General features: G+C 38.9%; 1 protein-coding gene across 3 annotated transcripts in view; it reads left to right on the forward strand.

Annotated features, from left to right (window-relative positions):
• The window catches only part of RHOBTB1 (Rho related BTB domain containing 1), a 71713-nt gene extending 46483 nt beyond the window's left edge, over positions 1-25230 (forward strand). For all 3 annotated transcript variants that reach the window (XM_018576677.1, XM_018576676.1, XM_018576679.1), the window contains exons 2-10: positions 2843-3044; positions 5391-5494; positions 14965-15150; positions 15678-16639; positions 18298-18416; positions 18843-18993; positions 20262-20350; positions 22061-22166; positions 24452-25230. In XM_018576677.1, coding sequence (XP_018432179.1) covers positions 2853-3044; positions 5391-5494; positions 14965-15150; positions 15678-16639; positions 18298-18416; positions 18843-18993; positions 20262-20350; positions 22061-22166; positions 24452-24624 — 2082 coding nt within the window. In that variant the 5' untranslated portion in view covers positions 2843-2852 and the 3' untranslated portion in view covers positions 24625-25230. The remainder of the gene's footprint in view (positions 1-2842; positions 3045-5390; positions 5495-14964; positions 15151-15677; positions 16640-18297; positions 18417-18842; positions 18994-20261; positions 20351-22060; positions 22167-24451) is intronic.
• The last annotated feature ends 649 nt before the right edge of the window (positions 25231-25879 follow it).

The raw sequence follows: 25879 nt of genomic DNA on the forward strand, positions 1-25879 counted from the left end.
CAGTGAAAAAGATTTGTTAGAAAAAAAAATCAATGTAATGAAAATTGTAGCTATTGCCCCCAACAATCAGCCAAATTCTGGCTGTCATTTTTACATTGTCGGAGATATGTTGTAGCTGTTCAGCCACACAAGTACCAAATCTTCATACAATTGTTTATACTTGCTTATCACAAAGCTTAGTTGTTCCTAGTTGAACAGCAGCATACTTATTTTTTCACTAGAACCTTTTTGTCAAAGAAAAGCTCCCAGATGAAGTCTCCCCTCTTGTAATAGGCACATAAGTTGTCAACGAGGGAAACAGACATAAGGCCGGTTTGCTGCATAGACCCATAGACAGACCTGACCAATTTCTTATTGTACAAAATGGGAGCAGTTCATATGAAAAGATTTTTGTAATATCTCCAGAACAGGAGATAGGGAAAAAAAAACTTTTCTAAGATCCTTGACCTGGTTTTTCACTTAAAGCGCTTGATGTTGAGTGTACGGTTTCTGGAAAATAAATATAGGTGATGTTTTCTAGAAAGCTTGCAGAGATTATCTCTCATAAGGCATTGTAATATTTAGCATAATTCCTCTTGGTGCCTTTTAACAAGCTCTGAGAATAGATACGTGTTCTAGAAAGCGGACGCTGAAGTGGTGTAATAACTATTTCCTATGGGAGTACGTGTAGAAAATGAACAGGTATAATTACTGCACTGCAGTAAAACCTCAGGTAAGGTTTATGTTTTATTTCCAGTTTATGGAGACCGCATTTACAAAAACACATTCAAATCTGATTATTAGAAATGCTAAACTAAACAGCGGGAGTTTCCTAAATGTTTATTTAAATGCGATTGTTATTGCTGCTCTTGTTGGCTGTAAATAGACTTCTATTATTATAAACTGTCTACTAATGTAATTATCATTCCCAATTTAACATCACGCAAAGACTGGGCCATGGGGTCCAACTCCAGATGGAACTTGGGTGGCGCATTATGTGGCCATACACATGGACAAATCTGTACAATCTGGTCCCTTGGTTTTTTTTCTCCAGGAGATTGATTCAAAGGCATGATAATATCATATGCTTGCTGGTGCAGTGATCCTGCAACTCAGTTTTCTATTTCATCAGAGTAGAAGTCAACTGAATTATTGATAACTTATATGTGCATAGACACTTTAACGTGTATCTAAAGCCAAAACCATTTTTTGGGGGATAGAGTAGGAAATGCTTTCAACTCCTTTCTCCTATTGGGGAGATTTCCCTTCATTTCCTGTCATGTAGACACAACATGAAGTAAGAGGAAAAACATGACAGGAATTCTAATAACTTGTCACTGTATCCAAAGCTAAAAAAAAATAAGTTTTGGCTTTAGTCATGCTTTAAGTTTTCAGCTTTTCCATGCGATATATTTAAAACGGAACTCTGGCATTCAAAAAAATGTGCACCATACATTATTATTATTATACAGGATTTATATAACGCCACCAGTTTGCGCAGCACTTTACAAAATGGGAGAGACAGTACAGTTACAATACAATTTTAGTACAATAGGTACAGTACATCGAAAAGCTTCTGAAGCACAGAAATCGAAATCTGCACCGTTTATAAGAAGTATAACTTAGACTGCGGCTTGATGTCATCACTCCCATTGATAAAAAGCAGTTAGGGCCATACATAAAGAGAAGGTATCATGGAGGCACATATGTCACATTCGCTAACTGTGCAGGGCTGCTAGGAGAAACCACAGTTACCATCATCAATGGGAATTGTAGTTGGGAATGTGCAGAAAGGGGGACAGGTATGGGTGTGACAGACCAGAAGACTTCTGACTTGTGAGTCATCGCATTAGGTCATGGTGGGCAGGACAGACCAGTAGTCTCCTGGCATGTCAATCATTTGCACATATATGCAGTATAAACAGTTCTATTTATTTCATTCAACTGGCGTGCTGAATTAAAAAAATAGAACAGATTCCTCTGTCAATGCTTAAAATTGTATTGTCACACTACAAAGGGAATAGTATAGGACTGGTGGCTGGGGAAATAGTGGCTATAGCAGCTACCAGTTGTCATAAAAGGAAATGCAGGGGACTGAGACCTAATTACTAAATAATCAAATTGTGATTGCTCTGTAGATGCTTACCTCTGAACCAAAACCTGATCATGCTGCACAAAAGTAAAAAATAAAATAATGTTTAGTAACTTAGAAAACCATTCTGCCAAGAGTTAAGCTTTCAACATTGAGAACTCAGTTCACCCAATGTGATGCTTATATGTCTTGGGTACTCCAACAATGAGATAACCCACCTATAGCTGTCAATTTCATCAAAAACAGCTACCAAAAACTGAAATATCAGCTTTGGTTGGGCTGACCCTTTCATGTACTTTCTAACAATAGTGACATAATGGGGGAAAACAAAAGGCATTCTATACATTACAGTGGCACTTGAAGCTGCTGAATGGTAAAATCTGGTTGCTGTGGGTTAATGTATGTACAGTAATTGCTTTTGTCCTTTTTTTGGCCTTTTATTTAAAAATAATAAAACACTCAGCGGCATAAACTGTAGAATGGGGTTGGGTTGTTTCCGTATTGCTTGGAAAAATGAGTCGTGAGTATGTGAACTCCATAGATGTATAAAAAATTCAGTCAACATTCCATATGTACCTGAAGTGACAGGTATTTGTTTAGAGAGAACAAATGATGTCGTAATGTTTACTTCATCAAGGTGTACACTGTCACAGGTTGACCCTACGGCTACGGGCGGTGCAGACAGTATAAAAGCAGAAACGTGCTTCTACTCATTATTCAGTTCAGGCTATGAATGCTTTGTAGTAATTCAGTCACCGTTTTCCTTCACAGGTCTGCATAAATGGACACTGATATGGACTACGAACGACCCAATGTGGAAACCATAAAGTGTGTGGTCGTGGGAGACAATGCAGTGGGCAAGACACGGCTCATCTGCGCAAGGGCATGCAACACCACCTTAACGCAGTACCAACTCCTGGCCACCCATGTACCCACAGTATGGGCAATTGACCAGTACCGAGTCTGCCAAGAGGTAAGTAGTGTTGTGGCAAATGTTAAGATCTTTTGTGATTAGAAAGATTTCCTAGCTGACATAACTAAAGACAATTTTATTTTTAATTGAGTAGAGTGGTGAGGGAATGGACCGCTGTCAGATTTTTACTAATACCTCTCCCCATTACAGAGATTCACCCTCTGATTATCCTGATCTCTAATGTCTCCGGGTATAATATAAAAATTTTGAGCTGCCACCAGAACAGGAATCTTCTGAAGGGGATGCTTGTTCCTGTGACAACTCCCCTACTCTATAAAAATGGGGGGGAGTTGTCTTTTGATATACTTTAAAGGTGTCAAAAACAGTTACAGAAAATTTCCAGCTTGCCTAAAATCTTTTAACAATGTTCTAGTTGTTTGTCCTTCTAAACTGCAAGGTCTCCATAGCTCTCTAACATATACACACCTTTTGCTCTTTAATATATAGGGAATGCTTGACAGGGAAAATATATTGGCTTTATCTCATCTTGCCTATTCAATCATCTAATTGCACACATTTTGTCTGTCCTCATATCCTGTTACCAATGTATTATGTTTGAGCAAGCTGAAAAACGGAACTTAACTCAAAGACATAATTCTGCTCCTTTACTGTTTGCTTTTCTGTAATTGGACATCATTAAACTTTTCTTATATGCACATTTCCTACCAGGCTGATAACGTTGTATTTGCCAGAAACACCTAGTTGAGGATATTTTAAAGTTCTCCTTTAATGTGATAGAGTACTTGAAATGACCACACATGTGTTGTTGTCTTATCACCTCCTTAAGATGCCTTATTACATTTAATAAACTTCCGGGCACAGTTCATACTGCTGCTGGCTCTGTCTTTATAAGTTAGCCTTCCTAGAAGAATAGTTGTTCATGTCGCAGAGCACCTGTCAGTGTGTTTTTAGGGCAATAAAATTGAATATAAAATTATAAGTAGTGTTAAAATTCAATTTTCAAAAATTGTATGCGTACATTTACACCTGTGCAGAGGAAGTAGTATGTATATTATAAGAACTATAGAATTGTACTTGCATATTTGTATATTATCCTAATACTATACATTATATTATGATGAATGCACAAGTCCCTGTTAGAAGGCATACAAAGAATTGTAGTTCCTCAATAGAATGCATTGTAAAAAAAAAGTTGGTGATAATCAATATGCAAACACAATTCTGGTAGAACATAAAATATATCATAGTCTATTCAGTAAAAACAGAAAATAAACACAAAACTAGTTGGTAACCAATCAAGAATTTAGGGGGCTATTCACAAAAGGGTGAAGAGTTTGGAGAAGACAGGAGAAGTGAACAATCTAGACCAGAATAGCTGATTTGGAAAAATTCTCCAATTTAGCTCACTTTCTGGTTCAGCTATGTTGTCCTAGATGGTTCACTTCTCCTGCCTTCTCCAGACACTTCACCCTTTTGTGAATAGACCTGTATGACTGCTTGCTATCGGCAGCTGTTTCAATTTTGTGTACATCTTCTGTATTCTTAATTAATCCACCCCAGTAGGTCCATTAGGAGCACCTCTGGATTACTGTGAAAACGTAGTTTAGTGTTACTATACTGTATGTTCAGTGAATTGCTGCTTGAACATTCCATCAGTGACTCATTTACATGGGTGCTGCCTTACATTCAAACTGATATTGGCACACTGCCCCATTACATTTTATTGTAGCACTGACAATATGGCACAGCAGTGAACAGTTTACAGCAGCAGTTACTTAAGTCACATTGATTTTACTAAATGGGACAAGATGATAAGTGCACAAGGTTATGTAACAGAAGATAATCAGAATTATTATGTATTGTTTTAAATGCACATTTAAAAAAAAAAAAAAAGCTGAAACCTGATTGGTTAGTTATCCACATGACAGAACTTTATATCTTAAATATGTTTCAGTATTGGCCTCTGATGTTTGCTGCTCTTCCCCTTTATCCACAGTTACCATGTAGAGTTACAGTTACATAACAGTAAAGGATCAATTACAAAAATGGTGGTATACTGTAACAGATTTATGCTTGCTATACTGTATTCCACTGAGCTATGCATTGCACAAACTGAAATGTCTCAAGTGCGTTAATGAGTATTCCAAGATTCCTTGCAGTGTTGCTGTATTTTAGATTAAGAGGCCCTTTAATCTCCGCTTGCTAATATATAGCAGAAACTGCAAACTTGGAATGAATCGTTCATTAGCAGTCTGGGCATAGTGCACTTCAGCAAAGATTCTGTGATGTCACCTTAAATAGTGCACATGCTGCAGGATTATTAGACAAGCAGAGGTTGCTGCTGCAGTAAACCTGCATTTCTTATATTTATGGCTTTTCATTTAGGTCCTCGAGCGCTCCCGGGATGTAGTCGATGAAGTGAGTGTTTCGCTTAGGCTGTGGGACACCTTTGGAGACCATCACAAGGACAGACGTTTTGCCTATGGACGGTAAATGAATACTACTTGCCTTACGTAGCTAGCATGGTGAAACAAAGATTAATTTGACAATATCCAAAGGACAGCGACTTGTACAAGCATTAGCATTACAATGACTGGTATCCTATTTCACAAAGTATGCATGTCCTTCTGAAAATACCGTGAACTGCCATTTAGCACAGTTTGGCATGACCGGAACATAGAATTCCTATAATGCCTTTAATCCTTTATAAGGTTGATAAAGCAACCATTGTCATTATCGTTCGTGTATAACCATTGTCTTCATCATCATCCCTTTAAGACCATCATTGTCATAAGAAGGCTTTAAAAAATATACTACTTCTCACACTTTACTACTCAACAGTAAAGTTAACCACATAGACATTAGATGGTAGCCAGACTTTTAGGCACCTACCATACATTCCATAATAATGTATGAATGTACTGCTGATGCCTGCTAGCTCATGTACTGAAAGATAGAAAATAGATCCCACTGACATTAGTCTTATCTTGGGAGAGTATGCAACTTTGCAGATTGACTATAATCTTTAAAATGAGTGGTTAGTGTTATTTACTGGTGTACAGAATCATAACCACCATGATGCAACCCATCCAAAATTGGCAAGTTCATGAGACAACTATCAAGTGTCTGAAGGTGCTTTAAAGGACAACTGTCACCAGAGACGTATGTGGGCAGTCATTGCCGACACCCTTCTAAAATGCTAATTGCCTGTCTGGTATGCTCAAAGTACCTTAATCCTTTGAGTCACTAATAAAGTCATTATGATTAGGAAAGCCAAGTCCGAAACCCCATAGCTGTATGCCAGATTGGTGAATCAAAGCATTGAGGGCAGTGGGTTAGCATGGCAGGCAAGCATCTAGAATCTTCAGAAAGAGAGATCAGCATTGGTAGCCTCCATGTTTCCCACCTGACAGGTTTTCATTAAGGTGTTGCAGTAATCCGATTTCTTTGTTTTTAAAAAAAAACAAAGCCGTTTATAAGCAGCACTAATTGTAGATGATCACCATGTAATGACAGTGATTGCCAGTTGGGAACTGATATGCTTTGCAGCTTGGTTACAGCCCAATAGAGTGTTTTACACTGAGTCTAAATATTTTGTGTTTAAAATAAATAGAGAGTAATTGACTCTACAGTTTTTTAAGATGCTAAGCTTAAGCAACAAAGCTCAAGGTTTTATTACTGTTTGACAAATTAAAAGAAAAAAATGATCAATTGGTACAGGTTTGCTCTCAAAGGGCATGTTGACATGCATTTTCCTATGTATTACAATGGTAATGTATACTGATCCTAGAATTATGTGTGGCGTCATGGCGTCCTGTAGCTCGGTTTAGAATGCACGAGGGATGCAAACTGACCACACCAAACAGATATGCTTCTGTGCTTCGCATGGTCAGAATGCTTCAGCAGGGGAATCGGTAGGATCACCAAGTATTTGCTGCTGAAAAGGAATCTTACCGAAAAGATGTACAAGACTTATTATCGACATAGGAATGGATTAATGGTATCTCGGTAATCAAACACTTTAAATTTAGTTTACTTCTACACATAAAGGAGGTCAACCCAGAAAGGTAGTCTACACTATGGCAGATGTTATGAAAACAATGAATGGGCTTCGGATTCACTTGTGTTATGGAAACACTTACACAATCACATGATAAATTCCTCAGCTACAGCCTAGGGCAGACTAAATCTATTCTGTTCTAGAAAATTCATGTTTTTTTTCCAAAGGCAACTGTGTGTTGTCCTTCTCTTTGCTGAATTATAATGCCCCTGTTTAAGTGTTTAGTGGACAATGTCATCAATGCAGTCCAGAGGAAGCCATTTTGTTAGCTACAGATTATGATAACATCAAAGTCTGTCAGGGACTTCCATGAGGAAGTCTGAGGGCTGGAAAGAAAGCTGCAATATTTATTATTTTTTTTACTTAAATTCTCTATTACAATGACCTGGAACTCTCTCTGGCTAGCAGGCCATTCAGAGGAATTCTGCCCAGACTCCAACGTGCAATGTTAGCAGACTTTACATTAAAGTGACATTAAACCCTCAGATTTTTTAACATAAACCAATACTGTAATGTGTGCCTTACTGTAATCTATAGTAGTTTGCCTTCTCTTTGCTGCTCTTCCTTTTAAATCTGTATCTCTTCGCATGCTTGGGGAGAACTTCCCTTTGCAGCTGAGTGCCTCTTCCTGTAGTGCTGGCTCAGGTTGCAAACCTACACACAGACACCATGTATCCATTTCAGAGACAAGGCAGTCTGCTGCAAAACAGAAGTTCTGCCCAGCATGAGAAGAGATACAGATTTAAAAGGAAGAGCAGCAAAGAGAAGGGAAACTACCATGGATTACAGTAAGGCGCACATTACAGTATTGTTTTATGTTAAAAAATCTGAGGGTTTAATGTCACTTTAAGTGTTTAAACCCTGCCAGCTTTTTTTGTTGTCTGTGTACCAGTGATGACATTCCCTTTCACTTTCTATGTTGGAGACCCAACAGGAACTTAGTAGAAGGCTGCCAATGTGAGGGGAATTCCCCTTTTACACCGCTGTCCCCAAAACAGGTTTCCGCATTAGAAAATGTCCTCTTATCTCTTGTTCTGGGAACTTTAGATTTCTACTCACGTTTTTTTTTCGGTGACAATAGTCACTAGTACAAATAGCGGGTTGAATCCCCCAAACAGGAACGCAGATTGCGATAATAACTTGATAGAGGGCATAACACTTCTCCACTGTATCCAAAGCTATAAATAAAGGTTTTGCCTAGAGGTGCACTTTAAAGGGAGAGCTCTGTGTGTGTTGCCTAATTCAACCGATCACATTTTTCCTTCCTTGCAAAATTCACATTGACTGGTTCTTATGAGCAACACAGACTTTTCTTGTTTCAGCCCCTTTATAGATAGTCATGTTATTACTGAGCTCTTAGCTTGAAGTGAGTGATCATAACAGATATCCAGCCTACATATTCACCAGGCAACGCAGATATCACTGGGGAACCACAGTGACATCACTGGCACCTAGAGATTTGATAGACTGCTATCTCTAAATCCTTCACCAAGCAAATAAAACGTGGATTTTGGCTGAGTCTGTGTGCCAGGTACCCTTTGAGGTTAATTCTTCCAGCATCAAATCCATGCCACCTGTCTTCAGACCCTAGTCTACTTATGTCGAGGGTCACTAGCTGGAATAAGTCTTGCAAGTAATCTGTTGACAGCAGGCTGTCCCCAAGAAGGGTCGCGTTCCTCGAATACACACACAGATTTAATTACTTAACAGTGTATACTTAGGATTAAATATAGGCTGGAATCTACGTGCAGAAATGCAGGGCAGCTCCCACTAGCAGGTGCTTCATATCCTCTAGGACAAATAAGGCTATGTAAATAAAAATATATTATATGACAAGCCACCCCCCAGCTTTCATGGGCTAGCTTCAATATGCATGGACTTTATGACTAGAGCATAACTAAATGTGCTTTCTGATGATCTTACAGCTTGTTGCATATTTCAAAGCAGCATTTAATGCATTTATAAGGATTCTATCCGAAAAAGATTCGGACGATACTATGGTCATCCTGTTTTTAAAAATGTAAAGGAATATTGGAGCTTAAAATCTTCCTATGCTCCTTGACTCCAGCTAGTGGCAGTAGTAATCGCGGAACTATATGCTGGGCGGAAGATTTATAAATCCGCCCCTAAGGGTCAAAATAAAGAAACTACTGTGTTGTCCATATCATCTAATCCAATTGCTCCTTAATTATAAAAAGTGTCAATTGCTTCTTAATCCGTTACTGTGGGAAACCACGTTTTCTACATAAAATCTGGAATAATTGGCATAATCTGCATCGTAATTGTTGCTGAACTACATCCTAGGCTAAGACTTGTAATTAGGCTTCAAGGGTAGGCTTCAAGCCCCTCTACCTAAACTTCGCCATGCTTGCATCTCTGTTTGTTCCCCAAATTATCAGAAATTGGCATTTTTGCTCCTCTTCAGCTGAACTAAAGAAGTCCTTTGCAAAAATGGAGATTTCTGTGGCATAGTCTACATTTTGTTTAGTGTTAGCATCTGTATGGTTAGTGGCCTGCACATACAGTATGGTTTCAGCTGCCGGTCTATGTAGGCATATATGTGGAGTAATGTGGTAAACTATTGTTAAAGAGGCTACAGCTATTTCCCAATTAATTTTGTACTTATCAACCCTATTGTCATCTTTCTACTTTTCATTTGTTATGATAATCCTTCTTGGTGTGGTGATTGATTGGAATAGATTGAGATATTTATGTATCCTATTAATAGACCAAGTACACTTGAAATCACATGAGCTTCAGAATTGTATACATGCTGTGAGCAGCTTTGCAGAAGCTTGTTCACAAAGTAGGGTTTTAAGTGTTAAGTGATTTGCACCCACTTGCCATGTGTGGTTTGGCACAGGCTCTAAGAGCAGTCCTTCACCGGCTTTCATCAGATGTGGCTGGTGCATATTTGTGTATGAAACACGTCACCTGCCACTGTCACTTCTGTCAATGCCTGCACGGTTAGAGAAGCAAGACATCATTGGCCTAGAATACATTGCAGGTTATTAGCAGATTGCTTTACAATGGTAAACTTTTATGGATTCATTGGGTTTCTGCATGGAAAGTTTTACAACAATTTTTTAATTTATGGCAGTGTTATATATTAATGTGTGTAACAGCTAAAGTAATAAATTATATCTTGTCACGCGATAATCACGTTTTACGGAGGCTATAAGATTGTGGAAGTACTGGAGGTCAGTATAAAATATATCAATTCTCTGTATAGATCATTTAACAAAATTATATAAAGTTTACAAGTATACTTTACATGTGTACTGGGGACATATACATGTACTGGGGAATACACTGCCATAGCTGAATTATCTTACTATAAATGCCAAGCATCTGGCTGTCTTTATGATCCAGTGGCTTCAGTACTTCTGAGTCACTGGCCTGGAACAAGTATGCAGTACAGTATTACTGTAGTCAGGTGGCAAATAGTATGGGGACAGCACTGGGTAAACATTTTAGACTGATTCAGTTAATCTACATGGTAAGCCAGACATTACTTTAAGCAGAACTAGTACAGGCTTTATGTATTTTGAACTTTCTCCCCAATGTAACAAAAAGCCTTGTTTAATAACTTCCCTTACCCCTGCTGTGGGCTCCCTCCAATTATTTTTACCAGGATAGAGTCCCAGTGTGAAGAGCTTGGGGGCTTCTCTACAGTCCATGATTGGCTGCTCAGGCTGAGCCAGAGGAAGCTTTTATTATTTTACATTGAGGAGCACTGGGGTGTAAAATAGCTTAATACCATATTAGGGTTGAGGTCCGTTTTTACATTATGATTTGATAATTGAAAAGATTCTAATTCATTTTTTTTTTTTTCGGAGGGATAAGCTTAAAAGCATGCCTGTGAAATCTTAAATATTAATGTTGCAAAAAGCCATATTGAAGGCCAATGACTGAAAGTTTCGGGAAGCAATCCTTAATATGCACTTAGATAATATGTACTCTACAATTTGTTGTAGAGTATTAAAACTTTGTTTAATTTCTAAAAAAGAAATGAATTTCAGCAAGCCTATGCCAATGTTCTCAGTGAATTGTCCTCTTTGTCAGTTGTGGAGTCTGACGCTACCCTTCTAATCTGCAAACTGTCACGGTGACTCCCTGTTCCACCCTTCTAGACTGTTTCGGGTCCATTCAGGTCCTGCACTCCCATACTACATTAAATTACGGGCTCAGTGGAGCATTGACTCATGATGCTGGATGTTTAACAGAATGCTGAGGATTACAATTTATTAACTTCCTTTTGAAGGGTGCTTATCCATGGCGTCTTTATAATGACAGTACATATAGGGAGCTGATTTCATTATATCCATCTGCATTGAAAGAGCATTGGCTGTAATGTTGTCAAAGCTTGCAAATTAAACAGATGAGAAAGCAACAATATATACAGAGCCACGTATTGTTGTACCAGGATGGAGCAGTAATGAAAGGTACAAACTCTCTTATGATGGCTGAGGATAATCTGAGCAAGCAATGAATACACTTAAGCAACAGACGGGTTTGGATTCTTTCATTGTGCTTGTCTTTTAAGCACTTTACTGTGCACTTTCTAGCTTAATCAGTACTTAGCCCCCGGGCAAAGTCTTGGATTGAATTTTTTTTTTTCATAAAAAAAAAAGTTATTGGATATCATCTAGATACTTGGAGCAGTGCCTGGTTTTTATATTTATAGCTTTAGAAGTCTTTTTACGTTGAGGTTAGAAATATGTAGAGCAGTTACATAAAGTACTTTCTTTTTTTCTGTCTTTAATGTGGCTCAAATACGGTTGCCACAAAAGGGGAATAGTTTAATGCTGTATGTCTAAAGTGGCAACGGTATTTGTGCCTTGAGCTTTTTAATATTTCACTATTACCTAGAGCAAAAAACATAAAAAATTTAATGAATGAGATGCACCTACTATGTAGGAATCAGTACAATCTGACCATACAATCGTTGGTTGGTATTAAGCAGTGGGGAGATAAATCCAGTACATGAGGACTACAACAGTATTAATGTAAATAAATAACTTTAAAAGATAACTATGGGGTAACCTTTTTATCCCATAGTTCTCTTTAGGGTCACCGGAGGACATATACTAACCTACTCCCGTGACCCAAAGCTCAGTATATAGCGAGCTACAGCTCGCTATGTACTGAGAACGTTGCAACCGGGATGGATCTCGACAATACTGTCAAGATCCACCCAGCTGGCTGATTGACAGCTGGCTCTGCCTATCTAGAGGCAGAGCCAGCTGTGCCCACCCCATCCCCAGTACGTTCCTCCAGTCAGCACTGGAGGAGCGGGGATGGGGGGAATCACTGCAGGGCGCGGTGACTGACAGCCACCGGTGTCTGCAGGGAGATAATCGGAGAGTGAGCGAGCGACGGTATGTGTTCGGTCGCTTTCCGATCAATAGAGCCGACGTGACAGTTTCCTAATAGTTCTCCTTTAAATACCTCTTCACTGCTCCTCGGCTGCTGCATGTATTCTACACTTCTGTGTGTGTGAACACCTGCTCCTCCTGCCGCGCACACAGGACGTACTTACCCGCAGGAGGCACCACGGCATGCGGTGGGGGGGAGCAGGTATTCGACTCACCCGGAAGGGTCAAATACTTGCAGCAGCCAGGAAGCAGTGAAGTGGCAGCATATATATAAAAACCGGACCACTGGAAAGGTAAATACAGAGGGGCTTCTTTTACAGAACTGGCCTTCTTAAATAAGTGATCCTGTGGTCACTTTAGGAGCCCCTGATGCGTTGAATCCCTCTGGTTTCTCAGTCTGCCACTTCCTAAAACAGATGTTAACAAAGCTGCTTGCTATATTTGCTACAGTCCAGAACATCAAAAGCAGCTTTACCCAAGTGTGAAGCTTAATATTAAAAGTCAAGGCAATCCGTTCCTGCCTCTCAGAGTTTACTAGACGTGGAGTTTGCAGGTGCCTAGCATATTTACGGTATGTGTTGTTCTAATATCTAGTGTTCTGAGGATTTTGCAGTAAACATTTTCTGGGGGGGAAATGATTATGTTGGTGCTGTAATGCAAGCCAAACTAAACTGTCAGTAGCTGCCCCATGCATCAGCAAAACATAGTCACATTACTATCTGTATTTAGCCATCAGTGATCAGATAGCAAAACACTACTATTAATACTTTATAGTCATATCACCATTTCACACACTGCCTATTTGGTACAGACTGACAGTGTTTTATGTGCTGAATGCTAGAATCCTTTACAGTTCTGACCTTGTTAGTAGCAAGCAGTCCCACACTAAAAGCATGCAGCTCCAAGATCATGTCACTACAAGAATCAACAACAACTTTATTATACTTTATTTGCAGATATAATGAACATTCAGGCCTGTTTTCATTTCAGATTTTGTCACGTATGTATTAGAAGGTCATAATGAGCTTGTAAAACTACTACTGACAAAGTTAATATGACCTAGTTTGTTTGGTTTTCCTTTTAATAATTTAGAGGCAAAGCTTGAAATATAAGTAGCCAACAAAGAAAAGTGGATGACTAACTGCAGTTCACAATGAATACAGTGGTTATTATGTTCCTGAGCCCCCTATAATTACCATTGTAAAGTCTGAATTGACGTGAATAAGAGATTATTAGAGCAGAGCTGTACAGATCAGCAGTTGTGTATCAAAGCTGGTCATGGGATGAACGTCTCTACTGGGCAAGCTAATGTCATCAGACTAGAAGGACAGGAACAGATTTATACAACGCGTCCAAAATGTAATGGGGCGTTCACCTAGTATGAAGCATTCATGCATATAACTATGGTAATTCAATTGTGCTGATCACTCTTCATATGTATAATATCATTATATCAAAGGCTAGTAGGTGCTGTAATTCCTACACATACTTCTGTTTATTAAATTAAAGAGCAGTGAACTATAGCAAGCAGTCTGCATCCATTTTCTGTTGTTCTGTAACTGATTAAAGGGGCATTCTTGTTGCTGGGGGTTACTGCACATCGTTGATCCTGCAGTGCCGTAATAATTCTAATAGTTAATACAAGTGGTGCTGCTCAGGTTCCCTCCAACTATATAAAAAAAGCATTTTCTTCAGTTTTATATTTGGCATAGATGCATTTATTATTTGTATTCTAACAAGGAGAAGCCTGCAGTGTTGGTGTATTAGCATATTATTTTTAGAAACCGAGTGTCTAGCGTGATCTTCCTGCCATTCTGTTGAGATCTAGAAAAAGAACAGGAGGTGTATGATCACAAGGCATTCAGCTCTGATGTTTCAGGATTAACTCTTACGGTACTGGGGATCTTGGCATGTATTCCCAGGCTGACTACTAGTCTTGATGGCTATCGCATGTCTATGCAGGGACAGTTCATTGTCAGTAGCCTTCAGTTTATTTTCTGCAATGCAAATTGTAAAATGTTTCTGTCTTTTACATTGTATGGCATAATGACAGTCATATTGGTTATTTACTGGGTGTGCTTCTAACAAAGGAATAGAACAATGGAACATTAATGTGCAATGACAAATGAAGGCCATCCCCAAGAGGGGCCCATCAGGCAGCCAAATCAGATTTGGTCATAAGTATCCATTCTAATAAAAAAAATTTCACCATGCACAGGTTTGGTACTTGGCAGGTACTTGTGTTAAAGGCCAATTGCAGCATTTTACTGATTCATAAATACCAGAGGAGAGCTGACAGCTCCAGATTTTCTACTATAGTATTTTCCTAAATATACATAAATCTTCTGCACATATAATTCTATACACTGGCAGATATCAACAGATTGGGTCTAACACCTGCCTAAATTGTACAGTAAAATTAATATTTGTTTTTCTTTTTATTATTAGTGATACTTGGTAGAATAGTACATAAAAAATAAGTTTTTAGTAATTGTATATGTCCTCTTGTATGTTTTTCTAGATCTGATGTGGTTGTGCTGTGCTTCTCAATCGCAAATCCCAACTCCCTAAATCATGTAAAAACCATGTGGGCTCAGGAGATAAAGCATTTCTGTCCTCGCACCCCTGTCATACTGGTTGGCTGCCAGCTGGACCTGCGATACGCCGATCTTGAAGCAGTTAATAGGGCAAGACGACCACTGGCCAGGTAAGTGCTTCAACTATTAATCCTATCCATTGTCAATGCCTGTCTTAAGCCTACACTGTACATGGGCAGCTGAACACCTTTTCATGATTTCTGAGAGGGAACAGATGACTGGTAACTACTTGAATTAAAATTAAAGTAGGACTTGAGTAAAAAACAAATGTTTTCCTTCGATAGATTGGGGAAGGTTTCCATTGAGGATAATATTTCCACTGGGTAATATTTTCTGACCTTCCTCAGTCAATCTTGCACTGATTCATTAAACATTATTCCGCTCAAACAGTTGAAAAACCTATATTAAAACTGGTTTAGTTGCCGAATATTTGAAAAGGACATGCAAACACATGGATCTTGATACTCTCCCACCATTGTTCTGATGTCATATGAAGAATGGAAACAATTTTTATTTAGAGTCTTGAATTTTAGGACTTTTTAAGCAAAGTGAATGAAGTTTTGTTATTTCCTTAGTTAGTTATTAAGATATTATATCTGAATTAAGTATATTCAACGTAATATTTGTTTGATTGCAGACCTATAAAAAGGGTGGACATCTTGCCACCAGAAAAAGGACGAGAAGTTGCGAAGGAACTTGGTATTCCATATTATGAAACCAGTGTTTTTGATCAGTTTGGGATAAAGGATGTTTTTGACAATGCAATTAGAGCAGCTTTGATCTCCAGAAGACATCTCCAGTTTTGGAAGTCTCATCTAAAAAGAGTTCAGAAACCTTTTCTTCAAGCGCCATTTCTTCCCCCCAAATCACCGCCACCAGTTATTAAAATCCCTGAAACCAGTGAGTCTACCATGAATGATGCTGGAGATTTGCTGGACAACCCATTGTGTGCAGATATTATGTTTGTCCTTCGGGACCAAAAACAGATCTTCGCTCATAAAATTTACCTTGCTACCTCCTCCTCAAAATTTTATGACCTTTTTTTAATGGAATACGAACAGTCCCAGAATTCTGCTGACCGACACTGCAAGAAAGAAAAGCCTACCAAGGACTTGCTAATGCGGACATTAAGTCTTGATACAGATGAGGACACAGATGGGGCTTCCTTGAAACCTTCAAATGCCTGTCTTCGGATATCAAGAAGTGATGATACCTTACTCACTACAGACTGTGAAGGAGAAAGTTGTGTTGCACTGTCAACATGGAGCAAAGGCTTTCTCAGCATGCATCAAGAATCGATGGTCAATCCAATTTCAAACAGGACTTGTCCAATGACTGTGGTCCGAATGGACTCTTCTATACAGTATGGGCCTTTTAAGACTGTGCTACGGTTTCTGTACACAGGACAGTTAGATGAAAATGAGAAAGGTTTGATGCGAGTGGCACAAATTGCAGAAATCCTGGAAGTATTTGACTTGAGGATGATGGTAGAAAACATTACAAACAAAGAAGCCTTTATGAACCAGGAGATCACAAAAGCATTCCACGTCAGAAAAGCAAATCGAATCAAGGAATGTCTTTCCAAGGCAACCTTTTCTGGTGAGCAAATTGCCTTTTGATTACAGCTCTTTTCAGCTAAATCATCTATCGAGCACCTCAATCTGAATTAGAATTGCAAATTTTGCACCTTCACACAGTCACATTTATAGCTTTGCAACAGCATCATTGACCTCTTCCCACCTCAAAACCTTATTGGTCAAATGCTTTGCCTGTAGCTATGTATTCTTTATCTTGAAGCTGCAGTCTTCTTTGCTTTATAAGTGTGTTTTCATTATCTTTTCAAAGGTCATACTATCTTTTTTTCCTCCCATGCAACTCATTAACTTTTAAAAAGGAGAATGTCATTTTGAAACATTCTACACATACTGATTGAGGGACAACAGTATATGGGTTATATTGTTTGTTGATGCTTTCAGGTATAGGTTCCCTGAATAGGAAGTTAATACAGTTGATGATTCAGCTGACAATATAAATCTGCAGTTTTGTTCTCAAGATCAAATGTGCAGATCCTGTAGGAGAAGGGCCCACACAGTGCTCTGCACTTTGTTTTGGGGTCACCAGTTTTCCATATATACAATAAATATAGTGCATTAGGATCATTCCTTTTGGAGTTGCTCTAGAACAATGTAAAGTCACTGTTATGGATCCACAGTCTTTAAAAGAGAGCTAAGGGGTAAGTGTTTTTCCCTATAGTTCTCTTAGGGGTCACAGGAGGACATATACTAGCGTCCTCCCGTGACCCAAAGCTCAGTATATCGTGAGCTACAGCTCGCGGTATACTGAGACCGCCGCACCCGCGATGGATCCCGACATTACTGTCGATCCACCCAGCTGCGTGAGTGACAGCGGGCTCTGCCTATCTAGAGGCAGAGTCAGCTGTACCCTCCCCCGTCCATTCCTCCAGTCAGCAGTGGAGGATCGGAGAGGGGGAATCCCTTCAGGGAGCCGTGACTGCCAGTCACGGCTCTCTGCAGGGAAATGATCGAGAAGTAAGCGAGCGACGGTATGTGTTCGCTCACTTCCCAATCTATTGAGCCGAAGTGTGACAGTTTCATTGTCACACTTCGGCTCCAACCATGAGCATGAGTGATTTTCGCTCACCTCATAGTCCTCCTTTAATGGCTCTGGGCATTCCAACTTGAGCTCTGGTGCTTTACACTTCTGTGATTTCAAAAGAGTTCCCAATATTTTCCAGGATGTATTGCAAATAACAAGGCAATGATCTCTATTGGACTTCTATTGCTTGTGTAGAGTGTGACAGTCATATGCTGGCTAGTAGCATAACTACAGAAGCTGTCTAACATATATGAAGTCCTTCTGATCTACCGTGATAGCGGAACACATCTGAAACTGGAAGCTTCTGCAAATCATCCCTGTGCTGATACAGGAGATGTAATGATGGCATTAGGATATAATGTGTAATGACTTAATAGCACACAATGTGCAATTATGTCATCACGATAATGGTGCATATTTCTTACACCAGGACTTGTATCCTTTGTTGTCCTTTTTCCCATTTCCCACCCTTTAGCTGTTTTTCATCCTTCAAATATAAAAACAATTGTTTTAAGTGTAATAGATTTACCATGATAATGCTGTATATCAAACAAAAAGAGGGAGGGGACATTTTTCAACAGCACTAAAGACACTTTAGAACACACACACGGAGTGACCTTGATTTCATATTTATTTTCCAGATGTGACTTTTAAATTGGACGATGGAAGCATGAGTGCCCATAAGCCACTTTTAATCTGCAGCTGTGAATGGATGTCTGCAATGTTCGGAGGTTCATTTGTAGAAAGTGCAAATAATGAGGTATGTGACAATCTATATTTTTAGCCCCTGTGCAGCATAGTTTGTTTCTTGCTTTGTATTATGCTCATTATTAAAGCCTTTAATGATCTTTGTGAGCTCGCTTGTTTCAGCAGTTTGCATTTACTGGTCAGACTAAGAATTACTTTGGCATATGTTGAAGCAAGGACAAATTTCATAATAAGCAAAGTATGGTATTGCCTATTGCGGTTCCCACCTGTCCATTAGTAGTAGAGGCTTTCGCCAAACATTCTTGCAAAGATAACATAAAATGCTATATTGTGTGAAGTGCAAAGTCATACATTTGATTTATAATATACAAAATCTCTGCCAAAAAGGATATTCTAACGTCAGAGGGACGGTTATCATTGGTTGGCTGCTTGCATTTGCTTGTGTAGCTGATTTCTTTGCATGTGTTCATGTTTACAGGTCATACTTCCTAATGTAAGCAAATCATCAATGCAAGCCGTCTTAGACTATCTGTATACGAAGCAGCTGTCATGCACACCAGAGATGGATCCACTGGAGCTGATTGCATTGGCCAACAGAATCTGCCTTCCACATTTGGTCGCACTTACAGGTAGGAACGCATTGATATGTTAATGTTAAGGCTTTACTGCATTATGAGCACATCACATTACCACTTAACTATTCACACTGCAAGTCCGTCTTCATTAATATATAAGCCTGAATATAGATACTAAATGGAAAAAGGACATTATGACTGCTAAATGACTATTTGAATAAATGATTGTTCCATGAGAATGCATGCACCAGTCCATCTAGAACGAAGACAATCCAGCCCAGCCAAATTCTAATTCTCAAATGTTAGGGCCTACTGTTTCCCCATGACGATTATCATCCCCATGGCCAAAATTGGCCTGCTTAATTGGTTATCATTTTGTGCTCGTGGGCACTCGGAAAAGGAAAAGTTAACATCTCGTTAAAGGTACATTAGTTTCAGTTGAAGTGCTTTCAAATGTTGTGTTGACAATACATAGGATGAGATGGTCAGACAGTACAAACAGTGGTAGTGCAGCTGTGCCACAAAACAAGAAGGAAAACCGTTTTTGAGACCTTATGAGACCTCAGGAGGGTTATAGGAAGTCTGTTTATGGTTATTTCCATTGATGGCATGATTCTGGTATAGTACTGCTAATGGAAAATTGTATGCACTTAATAGTCAATTGCATTTTAAATAAGGGTGGGGGGGCAAGGTCATCCAATGGGTTAGATTCTTTATTTCCAAACAATCACCTATATGTGGCCATTTTTACACTTTCTCCCCAAGACATTTGAGATTGTGAGCAGGGCACGGAAGTCATATACTTTATAACTATTGCTTAACACATTTTATATAAGCACAGCAGAAGTATTCTTTGCATCCGGTGAAAACATTTGCAGTTTTTCTCAACACCAGCTTAGTGGAACTATCTACATTATCCACAGTGATTTCTGAAATGCTTGCGTTCACACAGAGAATCTGCAATGACAGCAAGCAAATATCATTTATTTTCCACTCGGCAGAATGGATACATCCAAAGCCTGTACAACCCTAAGAAAATTAGATTGTATTAAGGTTCCACTATAGTTTCAATATTGTAAATAAATAAGGTTACAAATACGAATTACACATGCAATCATTTCACTGCTACTTTTATAGTTTCAAATTGTTATAAAGTTGGAGTTACATTTGAACACATTGCAATATTCTGCTAAACTTTAAGGTCGGTCTGCATGTAGATTATTAATAGATTGTGCATCCTGTGTATTTTTTTCTTACATTGGCAAAGTGTTGTATTATTTATAGTGGCTGTCATACAGCGTAAAATGTGCTTTGTCCTACAGAACAGCATTCTGTGCAAGAGCTGACCAAAGCTGCAATGAATGGGCTGGATATTGATTATGAAGTGCTGACTTATCTGGAATTGGCTCAGGTCAGTATTATGGCAGTGTTCCATCAGGCACACTGCATATTACTTTATAAGCACTAGGGGCAACCTGGCGGCAGGAGGAGAGCAGATGTAAATGTATTTAGTAGGGATTATTTTGGCTGAAGATCAGACCGCCATGGAATTGTGTGAATCAGATAAGACACACAGAGATATTTTCAATGGCATGCTGACAGTCTTCCTGAAGACAAAATAAGCAGTTTTCATAATAATAATGTCCGCCAATGTTACACAATAGTAACTCGGGACAGAATATGCAATTCTTGTTAATGTTAAGGTTAGTTTCGCCAGGTGCAGGGGGTGATTCTGACTGCTGTGCTAAGCTGAGAATAATATTTAGGGTATATAGAGGCAGGTATGTTTTTTCCAATGCCCATTAGCCTTAAAGAACCCAATTTGCCACTGTCAACAAATAGCAGGCACCTTCTGGAACCTACACATCAGGGTCGTTTTTCAGTTCAGCACCTTGAATGCCTGAAATCCTGGTGAACACTGTTATACCCATTCCTGGCTTAAATGGCCATGTCAGCAACTTACAAAATTGCAAGTAATAGCAGAGGAAAAAAAATCAGTGTTATAAATTCTTACTTGCAGCCTTTTTCTTTTCCATACATGATTCTTTATTTACCTGCAATGTGCCTTTGAACTTGCTAGGAAGTTCAGCCAGTTCAGTAAAAAGCATGTCATAGCCCTATCCTGCTCACTGAGTGTCTAACTGCTGCTTTTACTGCCCCAGCTCCTCTGGTCATCACCTCCCTACACCTTTTTATGTTTCTGCTGGGTAGAATACTATAGTGTAGAGGTAGGCAACATTGGCAGTCCAGGTGTTGTGGAACTACAATTTCCATGACTCATTGCAAAGCTCTGACAGCCACAGGCATGGCTCCCAGAGGAGGAGTCATGATGAGATTTGAAGTTTCACCACAACTGGAGTCCCGAGGTTGCCTACCACTGATCTAGAGTGACTGACAACTCTGTGGCTGCTGACATCATATCCAAGATTGCAGAACTCAGCAGAAGTCTCAGGGCTTTTGGACATGTACACAAGGGAGGGTTTTACAGGTAAATAACCTGAATATAATATGTTAAATGCACATATAATCTTATGCAAGATTATTATTGAATGGTCTGGAGACTGTGAGCTTGGTCCGGTCCAGTCTGACCTTTTTAAGCCTCACTGTTTGCCAATTACTTTGACTCACTAGCCAATCATGATTTTTAGAAGCTAGGGGAGGGCAGGGACCCCTAGATGGTGTCTGCTATGTGCTGACAGTGGCAGATTAGGCACTTTGTTTGCATATCAGGTTCACATTAAACTGTTCACTGGTGGACACTCTACAGCATTTACTTTATGGTAATCCGAGGCACCAGAATAAAATCTAAAAGTACATCTGACACAAGTTAAGTACAGTATCCTGGACCCATGGTTAACATAAAGTATTTAAAAATAACAATGGGTTTTGTGAGAACTATTAAAGATCACTGTTATTTCTTTATAATGTATAAATGTATGCAGTAATGACAGTATGCATAAATATGTAAGGAAAGCGTGAGATAAACTGAAAAACTTAAAAGCTGTTACCCCACTGTGCTGAGTCTGACCAATTGTGTTCAAAATAAAGTCACAATAATGTCAAATATAATTGTGTTAATTATTGGGCTTTGTAATAACTATGCTGAATATTTGACTTCCAGTTTCACAATGCACATCAGTTGGCTGCCTGGTGCCTGCACCACATCTGCACGAATTATAATAGCGTTTGCTCCAAGTTCCGCAAAGAAATCAAAGCAAAATCTGCTGGTGGGTAAACCTAATGCTTTTGATTCAAACCTGCTACTTTCATTCGTTGTAGGTAGTCTTTTTATGACTAATATTCATGAGAATGGGCTGTATTGTAACCTGATAAGCTTGAATTATTTAATGCATTCTCTGTAGTTGCCACTTATTATGTTAATCCTATTCTGTCTTCACAAAGTAATGAAACATTCTAGATGTTAAGCAAAGCTATTAAACTCGGTAAGATAGCGAGCATATCAAATCTGCTTGTGTGAAGGGGTTAAGGAAATATAATTTTGGCTAATATGGTTACTTACTAACATAGTGGTCCTCATGTTGAAAAACTGGAGAAAAGAATAGTAACGTTGTGGCCTATAGCATCTATTTAGATTACAGTGCAGGGCAGAAAATGAAAGCATGCAATTACCACCATCACTCATTGGGGGGTGAATTTATCAAAACTGGAGCAGTTGCCCATACTAACCAATCAGTGTCTCTCTTTAGTATGTTCAGTTAAGCTTTAAAAATGATAGAGAGAAGCTGATTGGTTACCATGGGCAGCTGCTCCAGAGACTGTCTATTGTCCTTTGTCCTTCCTTCGCAGATTCCTTGTTTACATTTAAAATGATATATGTGCATGTCAGATAGAGTCCTAGTATGTTATAACTCAGCAGATTAGGCAGTTTTTTTACATGACCTTGCAATAATTGTCACATTTTGTAACTAATATATCACTTATGAATGATTGATAATAAATTGGTAATGGTATCATATCACGCAGGTGGATTTAAAAGCCTGATTGAACAAAGACCACGCCTGCCAATGTATATGATGGCCATGATACTACCACTTGTTTTGTTGTGTGCCATAACTAGCCATTTCCTGGAAGGCATGTTTTTTCACACTTGGCTGTACTCGATTTTGTGAGGTTTATACTATGGAAAGCTTAGTGCTAATCCAGAACCCATCTAGAGGGACAGCCACAGAATAATTAGTGATTTGCTGTAGTTTGTGTTGGCTTAAGCCATCGTTGCTACCTGGTGACCTAGAGGTTCATTAATCTGCCTATGACAATCCTAAAGCTAAATCATTATTATACCTGCCCCATTTTCCACTTCAACCAGGCTAACATATTAGACCTGCTTACAGTAAACCTTTTATTCTTGTACAGTGGTAATTCTGAGCCGATTGGTTTAACAATCAAACTACCTGCAATTGGTCAGGTGACCTAGTTATACACTGGAGTTGTTTTGCGTGGATGGCCTACAGCCTGGTGGAGAACAAAATGTTATAGTTTATGGAAACTTTAAAGTTAAAATCCAGGCAAATATTAAAACACAATTTAGTAAAGTTCTGTGTTCATTCAAAAAAAATATTAAATGTATTTTTAAATCTTAACTCTTATAAGTACCTCGATATGTCTTGATAGCTAGGGCTTCTGTAGTTCTTTACTCAGAAAAACTCTGAAGGGAAGGGCAGGTAGGAGCCAGATGACTTATCAATGTGTTGCTGCTCATTTGTTGTCTAATCAGCAAGCAGCGGGTGGAATACCACTGTACTTCCTATACTACTACTTCCTCAAAGCAGACCTTTGCACTCAAAAATCAAATTCTACCAATGCATCCCTCTATGTATGATGATTAATATTACCATAGACATGTCAGGTGTAAAACGCTGTGATTTTGAAATACTTACACTTGCAAAGCATTTACTTCCTGCTTTAAAGGGGCAAAATGACTTCAGCTTGCCAAAGCAATGCACACTGGGATTACCTTGTCATCAGCAGATCATTGCTGGGAAATCTCATCTGTAATCAGGAGATCTCAGGGAAAGGCATTTTCCTCCCCTGTGATGATGTGCATGGTTACATGTCCTAGTCACATATCTAGTCATGCGTGCCAGAGTTTCAGGAAGTAAAAAGAGAGCTAGTAATCTGCCCTTAGTAAACATGGCCACGGTCAGAAGACTGGGGAAGAAAAGAAAAATGAGGTATGCAAAGAATACAAAGCCGGCAATTATCTGGAAGTATGTGTTTGTAGAATGTCATTACTAAACATTTCTAAGGGTGTGTTTGTTGTTATTTTAAAGATATGGGTAAAGGCCCACTTTAACTGTAATAGAAAGCAGTGTCACCATTTTGGGTATGCTATCTGTTCAGCCAGTTTTGTGATTTAGACACCGTTGCCAAATTCTTTAGCTAATTAGGCAGTTCATGTAAATGCATTTCAACTCTGTATTCCTAGATTGGTCTGTTGTTTGGCTTTAAGACATTTTTCCTGTTGTAAAATTGTTTTATTTCTTTTTTCCAGAAAATCAGGAATATTTTGAAAGACAGCGATGGCCACCAGTTTGGTACCTGAAAGAAGAAGACCACTACCAGCGAGTAAAGAAGGAAAGGGAGAAGGAAGACAGTGTCCTTAATAAACACCGGTCAAAACGCAAGTGGTGCTTCTGGAGCAACTCCTCAGCGGCCTTTGCCTAAGCAATGACTTCATTGCAGACTTGAAAAACACATGTGTATGAATATTGTCTTAATGTTCAAACAAGCTGTACAGTAGTTACCTTTTTGAAGCACTGATTTCAATCCACGTGTGTGCATTTAATGTTTTTATAAGATCAAAGCACAATTCACTTCAAGCAGGTCAAAAAGCTTGTTACCTTCAGCTGGAAGTGGGTCCACACAGACCCCATGTGTCACTGAAAATGTTTAAGGCATAGATAGGCATTAAAAAAAAAATGACACTAAATACAGGGATCTCTAATTGTGGAGCAAATAAGCCAATACAAGGACAAGTGCTTATGCATTATATTGCTATATTGCAGAGCGCAAGCTCCATCTGTTCTCTGCTCGTACTGTGTTCCTAAAAGTTGGGATCAAAGTTGTGTAGTATACAGGATAGTGTCTCACGTTAACCTCTGTCTAGGACAATCATGTTCAAAGCTGTATGTACTTATGTTACTGCTTAAAACCCAGCTCTTGAAAATCAAAGAGAATCTTCACATTCAGGTATTTTTGAAATTAATAATTAGCCTGCATGTTCTTTGTGATCAGCAGTTATAGCAATGCAAAAGTTGCCTGTGCCGCTTATAAAAGGTGATCTGGCAGTTCTTTAGAGGAAGGTCACCTCATGACTGGCTAAACGAAGGCTCAAGGTAAATGTGATATGCGGGGCTTACAGACCTAAAAAGCTGACCTGATTGAGTATAATGGGCATTGCCCAGCTTGTAGTCTGTAGCCTGGCTTTACCATTGAGCGCGCCCTGAGTGGCCTGTCGCCTGTGTTACCATTACATAGCAATGTACTCTGCTTGAAGTTTTATTTTTTTTAAGCAAGCATTGCTTAGGAATTCTCAAGGAGCTGGCAAAAAAGGCACGATTTTTTTTTTTCTGCTCACTAAGAATATCAAATCAAAAATTCTGTGTCTTTATCTGTAAAAAATAGATGAAAGAAATAGTTACGTGTTAAGAATAGAGAAGAAATCCCAACAAACAAGTAATAATTTTGTGTTTTCTGTATCACCAAAATTGAAACTATTAAGATGTAGGATGTGGACACTACAACCCAGCAGTGACCTGGTTTCCATCTTCACTGGAAACTTTTTTTTTTTCTTTTTATACTGTCTTACTTTGAATATATCAACATTCATGTTATGTGATATGCCTACGTTAGACTGGAAGGGCTCTATTCACAGGGATATTCAGGGCAACATATATACCCTATTCACAGACAAAATGTG

Source organism: Nanorana parkeri, unplaced genomic scaffold (genome assembly GCF_000935625.1).
Source record: "Nanorana parkeri isolate BGI_ZX_2015 unplaced genomic scaffold, ASM93562v1 scaffold73, whole genome shotgun sequence".
Classification (NCBI taxonomy): domain Eukaryota; kingdom Metazoa; phylum Chordata; class Amphibia; order Anura; family Dicroglossidae; genus Nanorana; species Nanorana parkeri.